The 19,105-nt window shown below is 41.7% G+C and overlaps 1 protein-coding gene across 1 annotated transcript in view; it reads left to right on the forward strand.

Annotated features, from left to right (window-relative positions):
- Positions 1–19,105, forward strand: part of DPYS (dihydropyrimidinase) — an 81,837-nt gene that overhangs the window by 1,466 nt on the left and 61,266 nt on the right. The window contains exon 2 of the mRNA XM_047725965.1: positions 13,213–13,371. Coding sequence (XP_047581921.1) covers positions 13,213–13,371 — 159 coding nt within the window. The remainder of the gene's footprint in view (positions 1–13,212; positions 13,372–19,105) is intronic.

Raw genomic sequence — 19,105 nt, forward strand, 5'->3', positions numbered from 1 at the left:
TCCTTTGCCTTACTAACTTCTCTCAAATAGTTTTATTCTCTTCACACACACACCCTCCACATTTCTCAGTCATCTATGATTGAGAAGTATGTTTAATAGAAGAATCATTTGACCCAGAGAGAGGGATCTGGGGCGGGCTGCTCACATCAAGATTTGGAAAACTTACTCCTAGTTACTAATTATTAACCTTTCCCATCAGGGCAGTGGTCAAAGTCTTTTGTAGGATGTATCATTATCTGTTGTGAAAATCGAATATGCGTGTTGCCCTTTTGTTAAAAAGTAAAATTTCCTAAAATTCAGTGAACTTATTTTTTACATTTTAGATAAAATTTTCAGATATAAAAGCAATACATGATCATACAAAATTGGAAAAAAATATTATCCATAATCTCAACACCATGACAGCTGTTTTGGTGTATTGCTTTTATGCTTTCTAATATGCCTTATTTTACCTAATTGAGATTGTATTATGCATGTATGTATGATTGTGTGTGTATGTGTGTATACCTGTATATAAAATTTTGTGACCTGTTGTTTGCAGTTATAGTAGACACACTTTCTGTTATCCAGGTTCATCATTAACAAAGTGCTTTGCTGATGGCGGGGCACTCCTACTGATGAAGTTCTAGAACCTAGGTGAGGTTCGGTGGGGTGAGGTTCAGAGCCGATGGCTAAGAAAGAATTCTTAAGACGTCTTTGGTGCAAGAAGGTGGTTTATTAGAGCACGGGGACAGGACCCGTGGGCAGACGGAGATGCTGCCCCGGGGATGTGAGGAGTGGCTGGTTATATACACAGAAGTTGGGTAGGTGAGGACAAAGGGGTGTTCAGAAGGGCTATTGGGGTAAAGAAGACTGTCAGGATATTAAAGGCCTGGTTACTATCAAGCCAAGGCCGCTTTCCCTCTAATGAGTCACTAACATAAAGACAATTGGGAGTCTCCTGGTGGAATGTTACATTCCTGCTATCAAGCGTCCATGTTAGTGAGATTTAGGTTTAAAAGAAATTTAACTTTATTTACTTTTCCTTCTGCCTCAGCCTCCTTCAGTTTTAATGGAGGGGAGGGAGACATTAGGGCTTGGGGAACTGAGTTATGTGCCTTTGGAAATTGGGCTATTGATAAGGTAACTTCTTTGTTGTAAATCTCAAGGACATTTGTAAACCAAGGGAGAATCCTGCCTTGCAGGATTGTGATCTCTGCAAGTTAACTATTTGTTTCTCGCTTATGGCAGCCAGAAGTGTCTGAGGAATGTCACACATATTACCAAGGGGAGTGGGTGGAGAGGGGTGCAAGGTGCCAGCTTCTGCTTTGTCCTCAGCCAGCCTCCTGCTCCCTCATCACTATGATGCCCCCATTTGCCAGGTGCAAAGCTGCTCCTTCTGGCTATCAGTTGCCAGGCCCACTAGCATCACTTCCCTTCATCATCTCCCTTTTTCTCATCAGCGTTCTAGAGATGCAGCCAGGAAGCTCGTTGGAATGTTCTAGAGGAAGAACATTTCCTTCGCTTTCTCAAGATTATCTGTGTGTGCCCCCAAGGCCCTGAAAGGTGGTTCTTAGTCTTCTATCTGTTGTTCTTTGGCCATTCAGGGATTCCTAGCATGGAGAGATTTACAATTCTAGGCGGGTCTTTGAAGCTTATTATAGTAGTGTAGTCATCAACATTTGAAAGAACTTAACCACCAGCTGATTCTCTAGGTATTTCCAGACTTAAAGGTTGTCAAACGATTAAAAAACATGTTCTTCATGAGCTTTAGGTCTTAATTAAACAATATACTCAGAGATGTTAAGGTCAAAGATTTAAGAAAGGCTAAATTCATGTTGAACATTAAACAGTACTCACAAAGACACTGAGTTAAACAAAAGTCTACTTCAATACTGGTTGGATCCCAGGAGATAACCTCTCCTGCACCCAGAAACAGAGGAGACTCCATAAAAGGGAACTAGATGGGTAAGTACAGATAAACGTGATCATTAAAGTATTGGCCTGAGTTCTGAAAGGAGACCATTATGGAGTCACCTTGTCCTCTTTTATAGAATCTTTGCAATAATCCCCAAGGCAATGTTGGTTGAGTTTCTAGTTCATGGAAATAGAAACAAAGAAGACTTTTGTACATGCTAACGGTACTGTAGATTACACTTGAAATGTAACATTTATTTTATCCAACCCTCACCACTGCTAGGCACTGGACTAAACTGTTCATCTGCCCACACTCTCAGGGGCCATTATCTCCTTTTGCAGTTGAGGAAACTGAAATGTAAGTCACCTGCCTAAGGTCACACACCAGTAAGTGACCAAGTGGCTCTTCAAATTCCTTATTGCCCGCCATTGGTACAGCTCCTACCTATCAGGCTCTCTTCCTTTCTGAAACCATTGGGAAAACGTGTGATGTTTTGATTTGTCCCAGGGGTAGATGATGGGATGAAAATACTGGGTAAGTTGCAAAATTGAGCAGTCATCCTTAAGGAATGCAGTAGCCCTTCCCCTTCCTAAAGCTAGAGGCAGTTAAGGTTATCAAAACAAACAAACATCTCAGGTGTTAGCTTTGTGAGGCATTTGTACTTACATTTATGGCCACATCATCTCTAAGGATACAGATATGGGTACCTTACATACAGAAAGCTTTAAAGGAAAAATGATATATGATGCTTTCAGGAGATGGGTTCTAAGCGTTGGCTTTCTGCAAGCCCCAGGCTGATCATCTATAACATCTGACACGTAGAAAGGATAGTGTTTGTGATATTCTATTTATTGATCACCAGGTTGTGATGTCGTCCAGTTTAAGAAATGAAATACACAGGTCAACCAAAGGTTAACATATTTTATAAATCTCATTTATGGCAGAGGTTGAGTTAAAGCCTGTAATTGATTTACTTAATTACAGGTAAAAGCTTTCTCTCTGATGTAACTAATAGAAATAGTGTTATGCTTTAAGGAAATCATATTTCATCTTGTTGGTCTATACTAGATGTACAGTCGTCTTCCAATAATTCAATATCCATGAGGAAAAACAATGAGATTTTTTATTCAAATGGAAATTGAGAATTAGATATAGTTGAAGGAATTATGACTTTGCTTTTGCTACATCCTGTGATAAGAGAGTAAATTACAAAAGTTCAGCTAGTTTTCAAATATATATTTATTAATATTCAGAATATATGCAGCTTGGAGTAGATGGGCTCACATTAAAAATCTGGCAGCATCAGTCTGGCGGAAGGATCTTTTTTTTTTTTAATTGGGAAAACACACAGAATACCTTTTTTGTGTATAGGACAGAAAGTCTTCAAAATTATCAAGAAAGGAAATTACACTTTACTCTGGAGCTTTTTGGTAAAGTGCCATCAAGATGATTACTTATAATAGGGCAGTGGAAGGTATGTGATTAAGCATGCATTTGTGGCATATTTATAGAATTTCTTCACCTTGTAGGAGAACTGCGCTTGTGAAAACTTGATCGCAAGCCAAATCCCTTTCTTTGTTGCTTACAGGAGCTCTGGGCTGGGCTTCAGAGGCGGTGTGGGCTGACTGTGTGACCTTGGGCAAGTCACTTCTTCTCTCAGGGTTAACATTATCTTGTCTATATAATGACGCATCTGTCAGAAAAACAACTTCAATTAATGTTGGCAGTCATGGAAACAATATATACTATTCATTATCCAGACCTATAGGAAAATGCTGGAGCATTACAGGTTGCTCAATATATATTATTTTCCTTTTTTTAAAAAGGAAAATGCAGTTGCATGTAAAGAAAATAATATTTAAATCATATATTTTAACATTCTTAAACATTTTAACATTTTGCTTCCTGTATTTTCATGCTTTTCTTTCTGGGGGGCATATAAACATTTTCTGCTAATTTTTGCATACTTTTCAGAGATAGCCTTGTTCATCACACATTTGTCCGGGACCTTGACTATCATTGGAGAACGTGATTTCCATGGCCCCGTTATCCTCGCCGAGGTTGTCTCAGAGATTTCTTTCTGGTTTTGGTGTCTCTGTGCATCAGGCTATTATTTCTGCCCGTCTGAGGATATCACAACCTGGTTGTCCCACAAGCACTTTGAACTCAGGATTTTCCAAACCAAATTCATTCTTCCATCCTTCCTTCCTAATATGCTACCCATTTTTTCATCCAGTTTCACAAACTGTTAATAGCTCCTCCTCCCATCTTCTCAGTGGTGGACATTTTGGTGGTTTCCAAGTTTTTTGGTTTTTTTGGTTTCCAGGTTTTTTGGGGTTTTTTTTTTTGTTTGTTTTGTTTTGTTTGTTTGTATAACAATGTTGGGACAAAAATTATTGCATAAATTCTTGATAATTGACTTAGAAATCACCCCTTAGGGTGAAATGATGGGACCGAAGAGTATTAGATCAGTCTTGAAAGAGTTTAATACATACATTCAGACTCTTCCGTTTGTGTTCCCATGAGCAATACATTATAATCCTCATTTCACTGAATCCTAGCTAATTGTAGCTACTGCCTTTAAAAAAAAATCAGCACCAATTTAATTGGAAAAACATAGAATTTCTTAATGTTTTTAAACAAGCATTTCTTGCCTTACTGGTGAAGCTGAGTTTTGAATGTTCTTGTTGTGCTAATAGTTTGCCTGTTCCAACTCTAAGAGTTTATAATTCTTCGATTTCATCGAGGGGCTCTTTACTGATTACAGAGTTAATCTTTGCACTCATCAGAGGAAGAAAAAAAAACCTCCAAGGTTAATTTGAAACAACTTGATATTAAGTAGGGTCCTACTGAGGATGTTGTGTGCTAGGAATTCTCTCACTGAACTTTACAAAATCTGGGGCGTCTTCTTTCAGTTTTCATACTTGAGTTCTCTGTGTTTTTCGGTTCCACTGCTTGTTCCCTCCCTCATTTGCCTGGGCCAGGTGTTTTTAATGTCCAAAAAAGGTGGTGTAGAAATCAAGGTTTTCATGATGCCATTCTCGGGAAGAAAAAAGTTTTCCTATAGCCTCTTAGGTTTGGTTACTGAGGCATGCAAATTAACATACAAAAGACAAATTAACAAGAGAAAAGACAGGTCTTTAAATTTCACACACCTGTGAGTTCACAGAAAAATGTGACTCAAGGGACAATTAAAATTTGGGGTTTATATGCCACCCTAACAGGGGAGAGGCAGGGGGAGAAGGGCATGTATGGGAAAATAAATGACTTCTTAATAAGAGAAGCAGAGGAGTAGAAAGGGCACTTATGGGAAAACAAATGACTTTTAGGAAAGACCCATGAGCTCCTAAGAGAATAGGTGGGAGACATGAGAGTTTGTGACAAGGTCTGTTGAGGCATGGTACAGGTTTCTAGTCTCAGGTGTTAAGAGCCAATCTTCCATGGTGGTGAAACTTCCAGAAGGGGATTTATTACAGTTGAATTCTTTGGGGAGGCTTTGCTTTTAGGCAGATAAGGAAGTTCACAAACACACACACACACACACACACATGCGTGGCTATTCTTAAATACCTTCAGCTCAAAAAGATTTTTATGCCACAGTGGCATACTCTGGACCTTGTCACTGCCATCTAATATGGAATGATCCTAAACTAAGTATTGTTCAAGTTGATGGTTGGGTGATATTATTTCAGTCAACAAATATTTCTTGGTAACCCACTAAGTGGTAGCCATTGTGATTGGGCTCTTACAGTTGAAAAACTTTGTTTGAGTTTTAAAACTCAAACAAAACTTTGTTTGGCGGTCTTTGTTCCCAGTGGCAGACAGGCTAGAGACACATGGGGCTCTAATTTATGTTGGCTTTAATAATAAAGTATATACAGTAGACTTTTGGACTTGTGGGCTTAATTTAAATGACTGTGACTATTTTTGAGTGAAAACTTAAGGTCTGGCATTTTCCCTTTTGCAAAGTCCCCCGTCCTAATGGCTTGCTGCATCTCAGGCTGTTTCTGAGCACGTTATGTGGGTGATAAGTGAGCAACTACTGAGAGTCTAATGCTCACTTCCACTTTGTGCTTTTCCTATCACATGTCAAGTAACAAAGTGAGGGAGGGCTCTTCAAGTCTTCAGTTATGTTTTGTTGCATCCAGTAGAGAAGTTGTTTTCATGGTGGTCATGAGTTCCCAAATTCTAGGGATCTGTTCACATATAAAAACAAAGACCTTAAAAGTTGTTTAAAGTAAAACAAATTGCAATCTGAAAAAAAAAATCATTTGGGACAAATATGGATTCCAATCTGTTGTATTACCAATCCTGGCTAACGCTGATTAGGTAATAGGCTTTGGACAAAACCGACTACTTGGTTTTCCTATGCTCTTAGAGTATACATTACATATTAACCTTTTCCTAGAAGGAACCAGGAAATTACATGGCCAGGGTTAGCAATATTTTGAAGAAATGACATGTCACATTAACATGCAAGTTACTCTGCTTTCTTATTTTCTGTTGGAAAAGTGAACCATCAGAATCACTCCGCCTTATAGCTATTGGGGGAAATTAATTGATCCCTCCCTTTCTCCCGTTAAAGAACAAAAATTCAGTGGAGTAAACTTGAAGATCTTGTTGTCTTTATTAAGTGATTCTGAAACCAGGCAACATCCCTTCTGGCAAGTAGAAAGACGCTCCAAGGAGTTTACAAAACGGATGGTTTTTATAAGAAGGAGAGTGGGGCAGGAAGGTCACTGGCAAAAGAGAAGAAAGGATTGTTCCATGAATGGTCAGTTTTCCCGAGGGGGAGGGACATGGGGTCTTATCATGCAGATGATCTCATCTTACTTTGGGGGATGGAGAGGGCCCATGTGACGGATTGCCTCATTGGTGCCGACCAGAAAATTTCTGACTACATTTCTGAGGGGGAGGTTGAAACGACAGTTTGATTAGGTATTAAGCCCTGTTTCGATGACTTGGCCTAGCATAAGTGATTCCATCTTGGGACTGTGATTTTTTTTTTTTTTTTTTAACATTCCCTTAAACATTTAAAGAACCTTTATGTACCAGGCACTGTAGTGGGCACAAGACAGACAGAGATGAAACTATATCCATCCAATCAGGATCTCTGAGGGATGGGATAAATTTCCCTAGACGATGCTGGTGTGCAGCCAAGGTTAAGGTCACTGGACCCACGTAGAAGAGAGACTGGGGAGGGAAGAACAGAAGTAAGCTCCTTATCTCTCTAAGTGAGGTAGAAAGGAGCTCAGAGCTCTCCAAGGAGAGGGAGAGACGATGTCACTGGAGTGGGGTGAATGGGTTGGGAGGGAGGTGACTTAAGAACAATTGGAAGGGTCAGCTGAAGTTTAGCCTTATGGGATGTGTAATAATTGTCTCTTCTCCATCCTAAGAGCAAAGGAAAATCAGTGTAAGATTGGCAGTGGCAAGCATGGCTGGGGACAAGGTGACAGTGAAGAAGCTACTGCCTTAGTCCAGTTGGGGGACGTAGATGGTGCTGGGCAGCAGAGGTGAAGACACAGGAAGGAGAGAGATTCATGGAATATGTAGAAGGCAGCCCACGGGGGTTGGGGGAGAGCTGGGCTTCCCAGTGTGTTGGATCTGGGGATGTCGAGAAAAGAGAGAAATGTCAAGGGTGACTCCTCAGTCTGGTTTGAAGAGTTGGATGGATGAAGAGTTGGTGGCTAATGTGTCAGAGTCAAGGTGGGGGAGGGCACAAGGAGACAGGCAAAAGCAGACACCATCTTTTACAAAGCTGAATGTGCTTCCAGAGTTGGAACGTAAACTGAGATCATGAAGTTTGTTTTCATAAGTCTTAGCAACTGTGAGAAAGCTGAGAATTCAGTCCAGAGGTTCTCCCTAAGGCTCAAATATCCTCTTGGATTTCTTTCTGCTTCAATTGGGTTCACTGATCAGGTCCTATGATTGATTATAATGAGACCAAGTCACTTGTTTAAAGATGAGCTTAGAAATGAAAATTTGGTGACCCCATCAAAAGGAGGACAATGCTTGAGCTGCTTTCCATAATGATTTACAACCTAATACATTCTTAAGTAGAATCTCGTGTTATATAATATTGTGACCCTGCTGTTGGTTGGAGTTTATCTCAATTTATGTTCTTTCCCATTTGCACCTGATAACCGCACTTGCTCTCCTCCCCCCAAAAGAAGGCTTTAGATAAATTGGAAGGTTTTTCAAGGGGGAGCAGCCAAAGTAATTAGGAGCTGAAAGAATTGATTTATGAGCCAAGATCAGACAAGGTAAATACATTTTATTTGGCTATCTGACAAAAAAAGGGGAATGAAGTCAATCAGCAGTAAAAAACAAAGGAAACAATTCAGGTTCACCCAGAAATATGAGAGAAATTTTCACCCTTTACTGGTTCTCCCTCCCCTACCTAACTCTCCTCATTCCTCAAGTGTTAGGTAAACCCTGAAGATCGTTTGTGAAGTGAACCCAAAAGGGTCTGATGATAAAAAAAAAAAAAAAAAAAAAAAAAAAAAAAAAAACAGTTAAACAGATCCTGAAACTACCTGAGGTGGGCCAGGGAGGTGATGTTCTGACCAGTCAGTCTGCTGAATAAGGGAGATCTTCTAGGGCCCATCAGGGCATGGACATGAAGAAGCCCTAGTACAGGGCCCTTCCTTATGAATCTTCTAGGGCCACATTATTCCAGTAGTGACTGTCAGTGATGAACATCAACTGAGCCGTATGAGACTGTGTTTCGTTTGTGACTTTCCAGTTGACAGTCCAGTGGGATTTGTTTTGTTTTGGAAGGCATTTGATTTCCTGAGTGCCTCATTCACTTTATCGACCTCTGCATTTCTCAGAGGAGTGATTCACCCCTGACCTGGGGCAACCGGCTGGAAATGAGATCCCAGACATGGCAGAGGGGCAGAGGGTTGAGGCCCAGAGTAGGCTGAAAATAAGACTTAGCCCTCAGAGCTGCACACTCCTCCGTGTAACATGGGGGTCATTTGACATCTCTGAGCCTCAACATCTTCAGCTGTGATGTAAAAACCATCCCTACCTCACCAGACTGCAGCGAGGCTTGGTTAAGTGATCTAATGGGTAGAGCATGCTTAATCCAGGCCTGGACACTTACAGGCTCTTCTTTGAAGAGGTCAGTACCTCCTGGGAGGAACACGTCTCCTTGACACTGTCTTTGGGATTACAGATCGCCGCTCTGGCATGTGGCACCCCAGATCCCGTAGAAAGAAGGGTACATCTTAGGTCTTGAAATAATATCCGGGGATTTGAGATAACTTTGAGGAGTGAATGGACCCTGGGTAACCAGAGGGACCAGGAGATGAAGGGGAGGAAGGAGGCTCAGAGGAGGCTGGGGTGCAGACCGTGGCTGGCAGCTGGTCCCTGGTGGTGAGTAGCTCATGCCCCCCCTTGGCTTGTTTTCCGTGCATCTGCCCACACCCTCTCCCATTCAGTACAGCTTCTGTGTTCCGGTGTTGAGGAGATGAGAGGGAGGAAGGGCGTGGAGGAGAAACAGGACAAAAAGAAACAAAGGAGAGGTGAGTGGCAGTTCTCCTGTCCCTTTCCTGCTCCCAGGGAATTAGGGAGGCGGAGCAGGTGCAATAAATCCTGATTTGGGAGCTTTGCAAATTGTAGCCCCAGGAATTTCAATCTGCTATCATTTTAGAAGATGGCCCTTTGACTATGACTTCTGCAGTCTGGCGAGAAGACCAGCAGCAGTCCGTACCCTCAGGACCCCTCTGGCATCCTCTCCAAGGTGACTGCCCTAACCTTCTCCTGCCCTTGATGGCTTTTCAGTGTCAGGTCTGTGTTTGTCTCTGTGCGCAGACACACAGAGCAGATGTGTGCCCAGGCACCGCACACTCAGGGTGTTCCATACCACACTCCTGCTGCCTCTCCATGCCAGAGCTGCTGCCTCCTCTGTCCCCTGTTCTGCCACCGTCAGTCATCACAGTTAGAATCTGTTCATAGAGTCCTGTCGCCCAGGTGGATGGCGCAGCCTTCTTCTTGTTGGAACCAGTGCTTTGAATCAACCCTAGTCTAGGTCTGAGTTCTGCCCTTTCCCACCTTCTGCCAAGCTGCTGGCTTTTCCTCATGGGCCCTTCCTCAAAGTGACCCTGTGCTGTTGGCTGTTCCTCAGAGCACAGGGCTCTGGAACCTGATGACCTGGTTCCGGTCCCGCTTTGGTCAAGTTATGTAAGAGTGCTCTGCTGGGTCTCCTCAGCTCCCAAATGGGGCTAATCATATTCCCTACTGCAGATCTGATGAGATGAGTCCAAAAGTTAGAGCATCTGGAACATCAGAATTGTTCTCGGCACATAGTAAGTGCTCATTGCACGTTAGATAGCGTTTTATGCTGTTGGCCACTTCGTGTGTGTGTCCATATGCTAATTTAAATCTACACTTAGTCTGGTCTGTTTATTCTTCTCTCCTCTGAATTCCCGGTGGTCTTTCCCAGGGACCTCATCTAAGGAGCTTAGCAATTTTTACTTCCCCTTGGCAATTTCTATACCACCAGTTCTTGTAGGAGTATACTTGCCACCCGTTACTACAAACTGATTATTTTACTGTAATGACTCATTCATATTTCCATCTCCACCTCCAGACTACAGACCTAACTATAGACCCATGCGGAGAACTTTTGTCTGATTATTTGTGGCCCTTCCCACCCCCTCTCACTCCACGTCGTGGCTTACATGTGGTAGACCATTTTTTTTTTTATTGGTAACAGTTTCATGAAGATATAATTCATATATAACACAATTCAGCCATTTAAGCTATATCTTAATAGTGGTTTTTGGTATATTCCTGGAATTGGGCAACCATCACCACAATCAGTGTTAGAACATTTTATCCAAAAAGAAAGTAGGTTCGCCATTAGCTGTCATCTCAACTCAACCCTTCCAGCCGAAGGCCACCACTGCCCTACTTACGGTCTCTGTGGATTTGCCGCTTCTGGAGGTTTCATACAAATGGAATCAGCATGTGATCCTCTGTGACTGGCTTCTTGCACTCAGTGTAACATGTTCAAGTTTCATCCAGAGCCCGTGCCAGTGTTTCCTTCTTATGGCCGAATAAGATTCCATAGCGTTCCTCTACCGCATTTTGTTATCCAGGTGACAGTTCATGGGCATTTGAGTTGTTTCTACTTTCGGACTATAATGAATAATGCTGCTCTGAATATTGGTGTACAGGTTTCTGTGTGGATATGTTTTCATTTCTCTGGGTTACATCTCCTAGGATGGGACTTCCTGGCTCAGGTAACTGAGGTTGGATAACTCCATGTTTTAACTTTCTGAAAAACTGCTTTCCAAAGTGGTTGTGCCATCTTTTTTTATTTCCATTAGCAGTGTATCTGGCTTGCCCACCTCCTGAATGTGGAAGACTTTTAATATGGAAAGAATGGAAAGAATATTTCTTTCAGCTTGATTTTATAGTTCAGTAGACACTAAAAACGTACTTTCTTCTAATGCTTTAATTAACAGCACGTGCTATTAGAAAAATGCCCTTCGTCCTCAAGGGATGTCTGTGATGTACTGGGTAGACACTTTAAGAAGGAAGAAGGCAAGAAGATTAATCTGCATTTAAATAAAAATGCAAAGCCTGAGGATTTTTTTTCCCTAGTATTGTCTTTACTGTAGTGAACCAATATGGATTTCTTAAGAAACATAAAAAGGTATTGTTTGCCAGGAATAAGGCAATGTTATCTAGAGGTAGAGACAAAGCATGTGATCCTATATAAAGAAATTTTTGATAGCAAAAAGAACTGGAGTGGGGCCAAGTGACTTAGAAAAAATAAAAATCTATTGAAGTAAGCAAGAATAGAGCTAGTAAACCAGGTGGGACATGGGATCTCTCCGTGTATCTGGACAGCTTCGCAGGGAGGGTGATGGGTGTACAGGCAGAGGGACCTAGGAGAGGGGCTGGTGGCTTCCCAGCTGATAAGCACGGACTCTGAGCTTCCAGCCCTGGAGTCAGTCAGCCTCCTTGGTCAGTGCCCAGCATGAGCATCCCTCTCTGCTCTGTTTTCCTCACCTACCTTGTTTGGCCACAACAGTTAAAAGCACATTAATACCTCGTGATTTTAGTTTAAGTAAAATCAATTTCAGTAATTCATCAAGGACACTTAATTAAGAACTTACTTAGCTTACTTTTAAAATTAATCATAAGTTAACATATACGATAATATACCAAGGAAAATATAAGTTGAGCCAGATCACATGGGGCCTTGTAGACCGTGTTAAGAAGACTCAACTTCATTCCAGGGGCGGTACGAAGCATTCAGTTTTAACCTTTGGAGTCAAGTGGTCACATTTGTGCTTTGGAATGTGCTTCTACTTGCCTCAAGGAGTTCGTATTGGACGGAGTGGAAGCAAAACTTGAGATACAAAGATCATGGAGAAGAATGATAAGAGGTTGAAGGAAGACCAGAGCAGTGGGGATGGATTAGAGGGACCAGTCGGGAGTTAAGGAAAGACAAAGGTCACCAGTTGACTGTGGGGAATGAAGGTGACGCAGGCACAGTGTGAGTCTCCCGGGATTCTGTGTGGAGCATGGGGCCACTAGAGATGCAATTCACTAAGACCGATACTCATGAAAAGAGACTTCACAATAACAAATATAATTTTCTAGAGAAGAAGAAGTTTTGTGTCTTCTCCATTTTTTTAAAAAGATTTTATTTATTTATTTGACAGAGATCACAAGTAGGTAGAGAGGCAGGCAGAGAGAGAGAGAGAGGAGGAGGAAGCAGGCTTTCTGCTGAGTAGAGAGCCCGATGTGGGACTTGATTCCAGGACCCTGAGCCGAAGGCAGAGGCTTTAACCCACTGAGCCACCCAGGCGCCCCTTCTCCATTTTTTCATCTCAGTTTTACCTTGCAGTCCAAGTGCATTGTTTGGACCAAAGCCGCTTCCTTTTCATCAGGCATGTCATTTTTCAAAGCAATTCCAACAATTTCAGTACTTCCAAATTTAATTTATGGAAACTCTGTTTATGTCCTTCTGGGTCTTTTATTTGTTTATTTTTAAAGATTTACTTACTTATTTGTGAGAGAGAGGGAGAGAATGAATGAATGCAGAAGCGGGGGTGGGGATGGGGCTCCATCCCAGGACCCTGAGATCGTGACCTGAGCCAAAGGCAGATGCTTAACCAACTGAACCACCCAGGCGCCCCATGTTCCTCTGGGTCTTCTAAACAGGCAGTATCTGTGCAATTTCCTGGACCCCTCAAGCTTTCCTGGGGCTTGCAAATGCATAGCGATCAAGGAGATAAATGACTCACCTAGAAAATTGACGCTAACCTGTTGAAACCCCCTTGTGATTCCAGGCTGCCCTGGCGGGAGGCACCACCATGATCATTGATTTCGCCATTCCTCAGAAGGGCGCTTCCCTCCTCCAGGCCTTTGAGACCTGGCGGAGCTGGGCTGACCCCAAAGTGTGCTGCGACTACAGCCTTCACGTGGCAGTGACATGGTGGAGTGACCAGGTGAACCACAGTGTGGCTGGGGGGCGTTGGGGGGGGCGGCCTTGAGGGGGAGGGGGCGGGGACAATATTTCTTCCATTTAGTTCCCTAGCCCTTGCTCTGTGCCAGATCAAGAAACTGGCCATGTCAAAGCATAAGAAATTGGTGATATCAGTTGCTTCCTGGGTGACTGGAAGTCAGAATTAGAGGGACGACTTTTCCTTGCATATTCTTTTTGTACCTTTTGAATTTGGATCCTGTGAAGTATTATCAACTTGAAAAACTAAAAAAAAAAAAAAAATTTAAAGCATATAAAGATGATAGGCTACATCCTTTATACTCATTCACAATAGCCTTTCCTCATAGGTAATCCATGAATTGTAAAATCTTTAGCTGTAATTTTTAAAATTACTGAACTTCTCAATTTTTAACACCTCCAGGCTCTTTTAAGCAGTATTTTTCCACAGAGTAGAACTTTTATTAGAAATGTTTAATATCGGGGGGAGGAGTCAAGATGGCGGAGAAGTAGCAGGCTGAGACGACTTCAGGTAGCGGGAGATCAGCTAGATAGCTTATCTAAAGATTGCAAACACCTACAAATCCAACGGGAGATCGAAGAGAAGAAGAACAGCAACTCTAGAAACAGAAAATCAACCACTTTCTGCAAGGTAGGACTGGCGGAGAAGTGAATCCAAAGCGACGGGAAGATAGACCGCGGGGGGAGGGGCCGGCTCCTGGCGAGCGGCGGAGCAACGGAGCACAAAATCAGGACTTTTAAAAGTCTGTTCCACTGAGGGACATCACTCCAGAGGCTTCACCGGGGTGAAGCCCACGCAGGGTCAGCGTGGCCTCAGGTCCCACAGGGTCACAGAAGGATCGGGGGTGTCTGAGTGTCACAGAGCTTACAGGTATTAGAACGGGGAAGCCAGGTAGAGACAGAGGAGTGAGCTCTCAGCTTGGGGTTACCTTGAACCGGTCGCAGGCTCGGTGAGCTCGGAGCGCGGCCGGAGGCCGGGGTGACAGGAGTAATTGGGCGCTGTTCTCTGAGGGCGCACTGAGGAGTGGGGCCCTGGGCTCTCAGCTCCTCCAGGCCGGAGACCGGGAGGCCGCCATCTTCATTCCCATCCTCTGGAACTCTACGGAAAGCACTCAGGGAACAAAAGCTCCCGAAAGCAAACCCGATCGGATTACTCAGACCGGCCCCGGGTAAGGGCGGTGCAACTCCGCCTGGTGCAAAAACGCTTGAGAATCACTACAACAGGCCCCTCCCCCAGAAGATCAACAAGAAACCCAGCCAGGACCAAGTTCACCTACCACGGAGTGTAGTTTCAATACCAAGGAGAGCATCGGAATTCCAGAGGAGGAGAAAGCAAAGCACAGAACTCATGGCTTTCTCCCCATGATTCTTTACCCTTGCAGTTAATTTAATTTTTTTTCTTTTTCAATTTTTTTTTCTTCTTCTGCTAAATTTTTTTAACTTTTACCCTTCCTTTTTTAATGTTTTTTAACTAGTTTAATATATATATATTTTTTTCCTTTTTATATTTTTTCTTTATTGGTTTTCTTTTTTTAATTGTTTCTTTTTCTTTTCTTTTCTTTTCTTTTCTTTCTGAATCTCTTTTTTCCCCTTTCTCCCCCCTCACAATTTAGGATCTCTTCTGATTTGGCTAAAGCATATTTTCCTGGGGTTGTTGCCACCCTTTTAGTATTTTACTTGCTGCTTCATATACTCTTATCTGGACAAAATGAAAAGGCGGAAAAATTCACCACAAAAAAAAGAACAAGAGGCAGTACCAAAGGCTAGGGACCTAATCAATACAGACATTGGTAATATGTCAGATCTAGAGTTCAGAATGACGATTCTCAAGGTTCTAGCCGGGCTCGAAAAAGGCATGGAAGATATTAGAGAAACCCTCTCGGGAGATACAAAAGCCCTTTCTGGAGAAATAAAAGAACTAAAATCTAACCAAGTTGAAATAAAAAAAGCTATTAATGGGGTGCAATAAAAAATGGAGGCTCTGACTGCTAGGATAAATGAGGCAGAAGAAAGAATTAGTGATATAGAAAACCAAGTGACAGAGAATAAAGAAGCTGAGCAAAAGAGGGACAAACAGCTACTGGACCACGAGGGGAGATTTCGAGAGATAAGTGACACCATAAGACGAAACATTAGAATAATTGGGATTCCAGAAGAAGAGGAAACAGAGAGGGGAGCAGAAGGTATATTGGAGAGAATTATTGGAGAGAATTTCCCCAATATGGCAAAGGGAACAAGCATCAAAATCCAGGAGGTTCAGAGAACCCCCCTCAAAATCAATAAGAATAGGTCCACACCCCGTCACCTAATAGTAAAATTTACAAGTCTTAGTGACAAAGAGAAAATCCTGAAAGCAGCCCAGGAAAAGAAGTCTGTAATGTACAATGGTAAAAATATTAGATTGGCAGCAGACTTATCCACAGAGACCTGGCAGGCCAGAAAGAGCTGGCATGATATATTCAGAGTACTAAATGAGAAAAACATGCAGCCAAGAATACTATATCCAGCTAGGCTATCATTGAAAATAGAAGGAGAGATTAAAAGCTTCCAGGACAAACAAAAACTGAAAGAATTTGCAAATACCAAACCAGCTCTACAGGAAATATTGAAAGGGGTCCTCTAAGCAAAGAGAGACCCTAAAAGTAGTAGATCAGAAAGAAACAGAGACAATATACAATAACAGTCACCTTACAGGCAATACAATGGCACTAAATTCATATCTCTCAATACTTACCCTGAATGTTAATGGGCTAAATGCCCCAATCAAAAGACACAGGGTATCAGAATGGATAAAAAAACAAAACCCATCTATATGTTGCCTACAAGAAACTCATCTTAAACCTGAAGACACCTCCAGATTTAAAATGAGGGGGTGGAAGAGAATTTACCATGCTAATGGACATCAGAAGAAAGCAGGAGTGGCAATCCTTATATCAGATCAATTAGATTTTAAGCCAAAGACTATAATAAGAGATGAGGAAGGACACTATATCATACTCAAAGGAACTGTCCAACAAGAAGATCTAACAATGTTAAATATCTATGCCCCTAACGTGGGAGCAGCCAACTATATAAACCAATTAATAACAAAATCAAAGAAACATATCAACAATAATACAATAATAGTAGGGGACTTTAACACTCCCCTCACTGAAATGGACAGATCATCCAAGCAAAAGATCAACAAGGAAATCAAGGCCTTAAATGACACACTGGACCAGATGGACATCACAGATCTATTCAGAACATTTCATCCCAAAGCAACAGAATACACATTCTTCTCTAGTGCACATGGAACATTCTCCAGAATAGATCGCATTCTCGGTCCTAAATCAGGTCTCAACCGTTATCAAAAGATTGGAATCATTCCCTGCATATTTTCAGACCACAATGCTCTGAAACTAGAACTCAATCACAAGAGGAAATTTGGAAAGAACCCAAATACATGGAGACTAAACAGCATCCTTCTAAAGGATGAATGGGTCAACCAGGAAATTAAAGAAGAATTGAAAAAAATCATGGAAACAAATGATAATGAAAACACAACGGTTCAGAATCTGTGGGACACAACAAAGGCAGTCCTGAGAGGAAAATATATAGCGGTACAAGCCTTTCTCAAGAAACAAGAAAGGTCTCAGGTACACGACCTAACCCTACACCTAAAGGAGCTGGAGAAAGAACAAGAAAGAAACCCTAAACCCAGCAGGAGAAGACAAATCATAAAGATCAGAGCAGAAATCAATGAAATAGAAACCAAAAAAACAATAGAACAAATCAACGAAACTAGGAGCTGGTTCTTTGAAAGAATTAATAAGATCGATGAACCCTGGCCAGACTTATCAAAAAGAAAAGAGAAAGGACCCAAATAAATAAAATCATGAATGAAAGAGGAGAGATCACAACGAACACCAAAGAAATACAGACAATTATAAGAACATACTATGAGCAACTCTACGCCAACAAATTTGACAATCTGGAAGAAATGGATGCATTCCTAGAGACATATAAACTACCACAACTGAACCAGGAAGAAATAGAAAGCCTGAACAGACCCATAACCAGTAAGGAGGTTGAAACAGTCATCAAAAATCTCCAAACAAACAAAAGCCCAGGGCCAGATGGCTTCCCGGGGGAATTCTACCAAACATTTAAAGAAGAACTAATTCCTATTCTCCTGAAACTGTTCCAAAAAATAGAAATGGAAGGAAAACTTCCAAACTCATTTTATGAGGCCAGCATCACCTTGATCCCAAAACCAGACAAGGATCCCATCAAAAAAGAGAACTACAGACCAATATCCTTGATGAACACAGATGCAAAAATTCTCGCCAAAGTACTAGCCAATAGGATTCAACAGTACATTAAAAGGATTATTCACCACGACCAAGTGGGATTTGTTCCAGGGCTGCAAGGTTGGTTCAACATCTGCAAATCAATCAATGTGATACAACACATTAATAAAAGAAAGAACAAGAACCATATGATACTCTCTATAGATGCTGAAAAAGCATTTGACAAAGTACAGCATCCCTTCCTGATCAAAACTCTTCAAAGTGTAGGGATAGAGGGCACATACCTCAATATTCTCAAAGCCATCTATGAAAAACCCACCGCAAATATCATTCTCAATGGAGAAAAACTGAAAGCTTTTCCGCTAAGGTCAGGAACACGGCAGGGATGTCTGTTATCACCACTGCTATTCAACATAGTACTAGAAGTCCTAGCCTCAGCAATCAGACAACAAAAGGAAATTAAAGGCATCATAATCGGCAAAGAAGAAGTCAAACTATCACTCTTCGCAGATGATATGATACTATATGTGGAAAACCCAAAAGGCTCCACTCCAAAACTGCTAGAACTTGTACAGGAATTCAGTAAAGTGTCAGGATATAAAATCAATGCACAGAAATCAGTTGCATTTCTCTACACCAACAACAAGACAGAAGAAAGAGAAATTAAGGAGTCCATCCCATTTACAATTGCACCCAAAACTATAAGATACCTAGGAATAAACCTAACCAAAGAGACTAAGAATCTATACACAGAAAACTATAAAGTACTCATGAAAGAAATTGAGGAAGACACAAAGAAATGGAAAAATGTTCCATGCTCCTGGATTGGAAGAATAAATATTGTGAAAATGTCTATGCTACCTAAAGCAATCTACACATTTAATGCAATTCCTATCAAAGTACCATCCATTTTTTTCAAAGAAATGGAACAAATAATCCTAAAATTTATATGGAACCAGAAAAGACCTCGAATAGCCAAAGGAATATTGAAAAAGAAAGCCAAAGTTGGTGGCATCACAATTCTGGACTTCAGGCTCTATTACAAAGCTGTCATCATCAAGACAGCCTGGTACTGGCACAAAAACAGACACATAGATCAATGGAACAGAATAGAGAGCCCAGAAATAGACCCTCAACTCTGTGGTCAACTCATCTTCGACAAAGCAGGAAAGAATGTCCAATGGAAAAAAGACAGCCTCTTCAATAAATGGTGTTGGGAAAATTGGACAGCCACATGCAGAAAAATGAAATTGGATCATTTCCTTACACCACACACGAAAATAGACTCAAAATGGATGAAGGATCTCAATGTGAGAAAGGAATCCTTCAAAATCCTTGAGGAGAACACAGGCAGCAACCTCTTCGACCTCAGCCGCAGCAACATCTTCCTAGGAACATCGCCAAAGGCAAGGGAAGCAAGGGCAAAAA

Source organism: Lutra lutra, chromosome 4 (assembly GCF_902655055.1).
Source record: "Lutra lutra chromosome 4, mLutLut1.2, whole genome shotgun sequence".
In the NCBI taxonomy this organism is placed as follows: domain Eukaryota; kingdom Metazoa; phylum Chordata; class Mammalia; order Carnivora; family Mustelidae; genus Lutra; species Lutra lutra.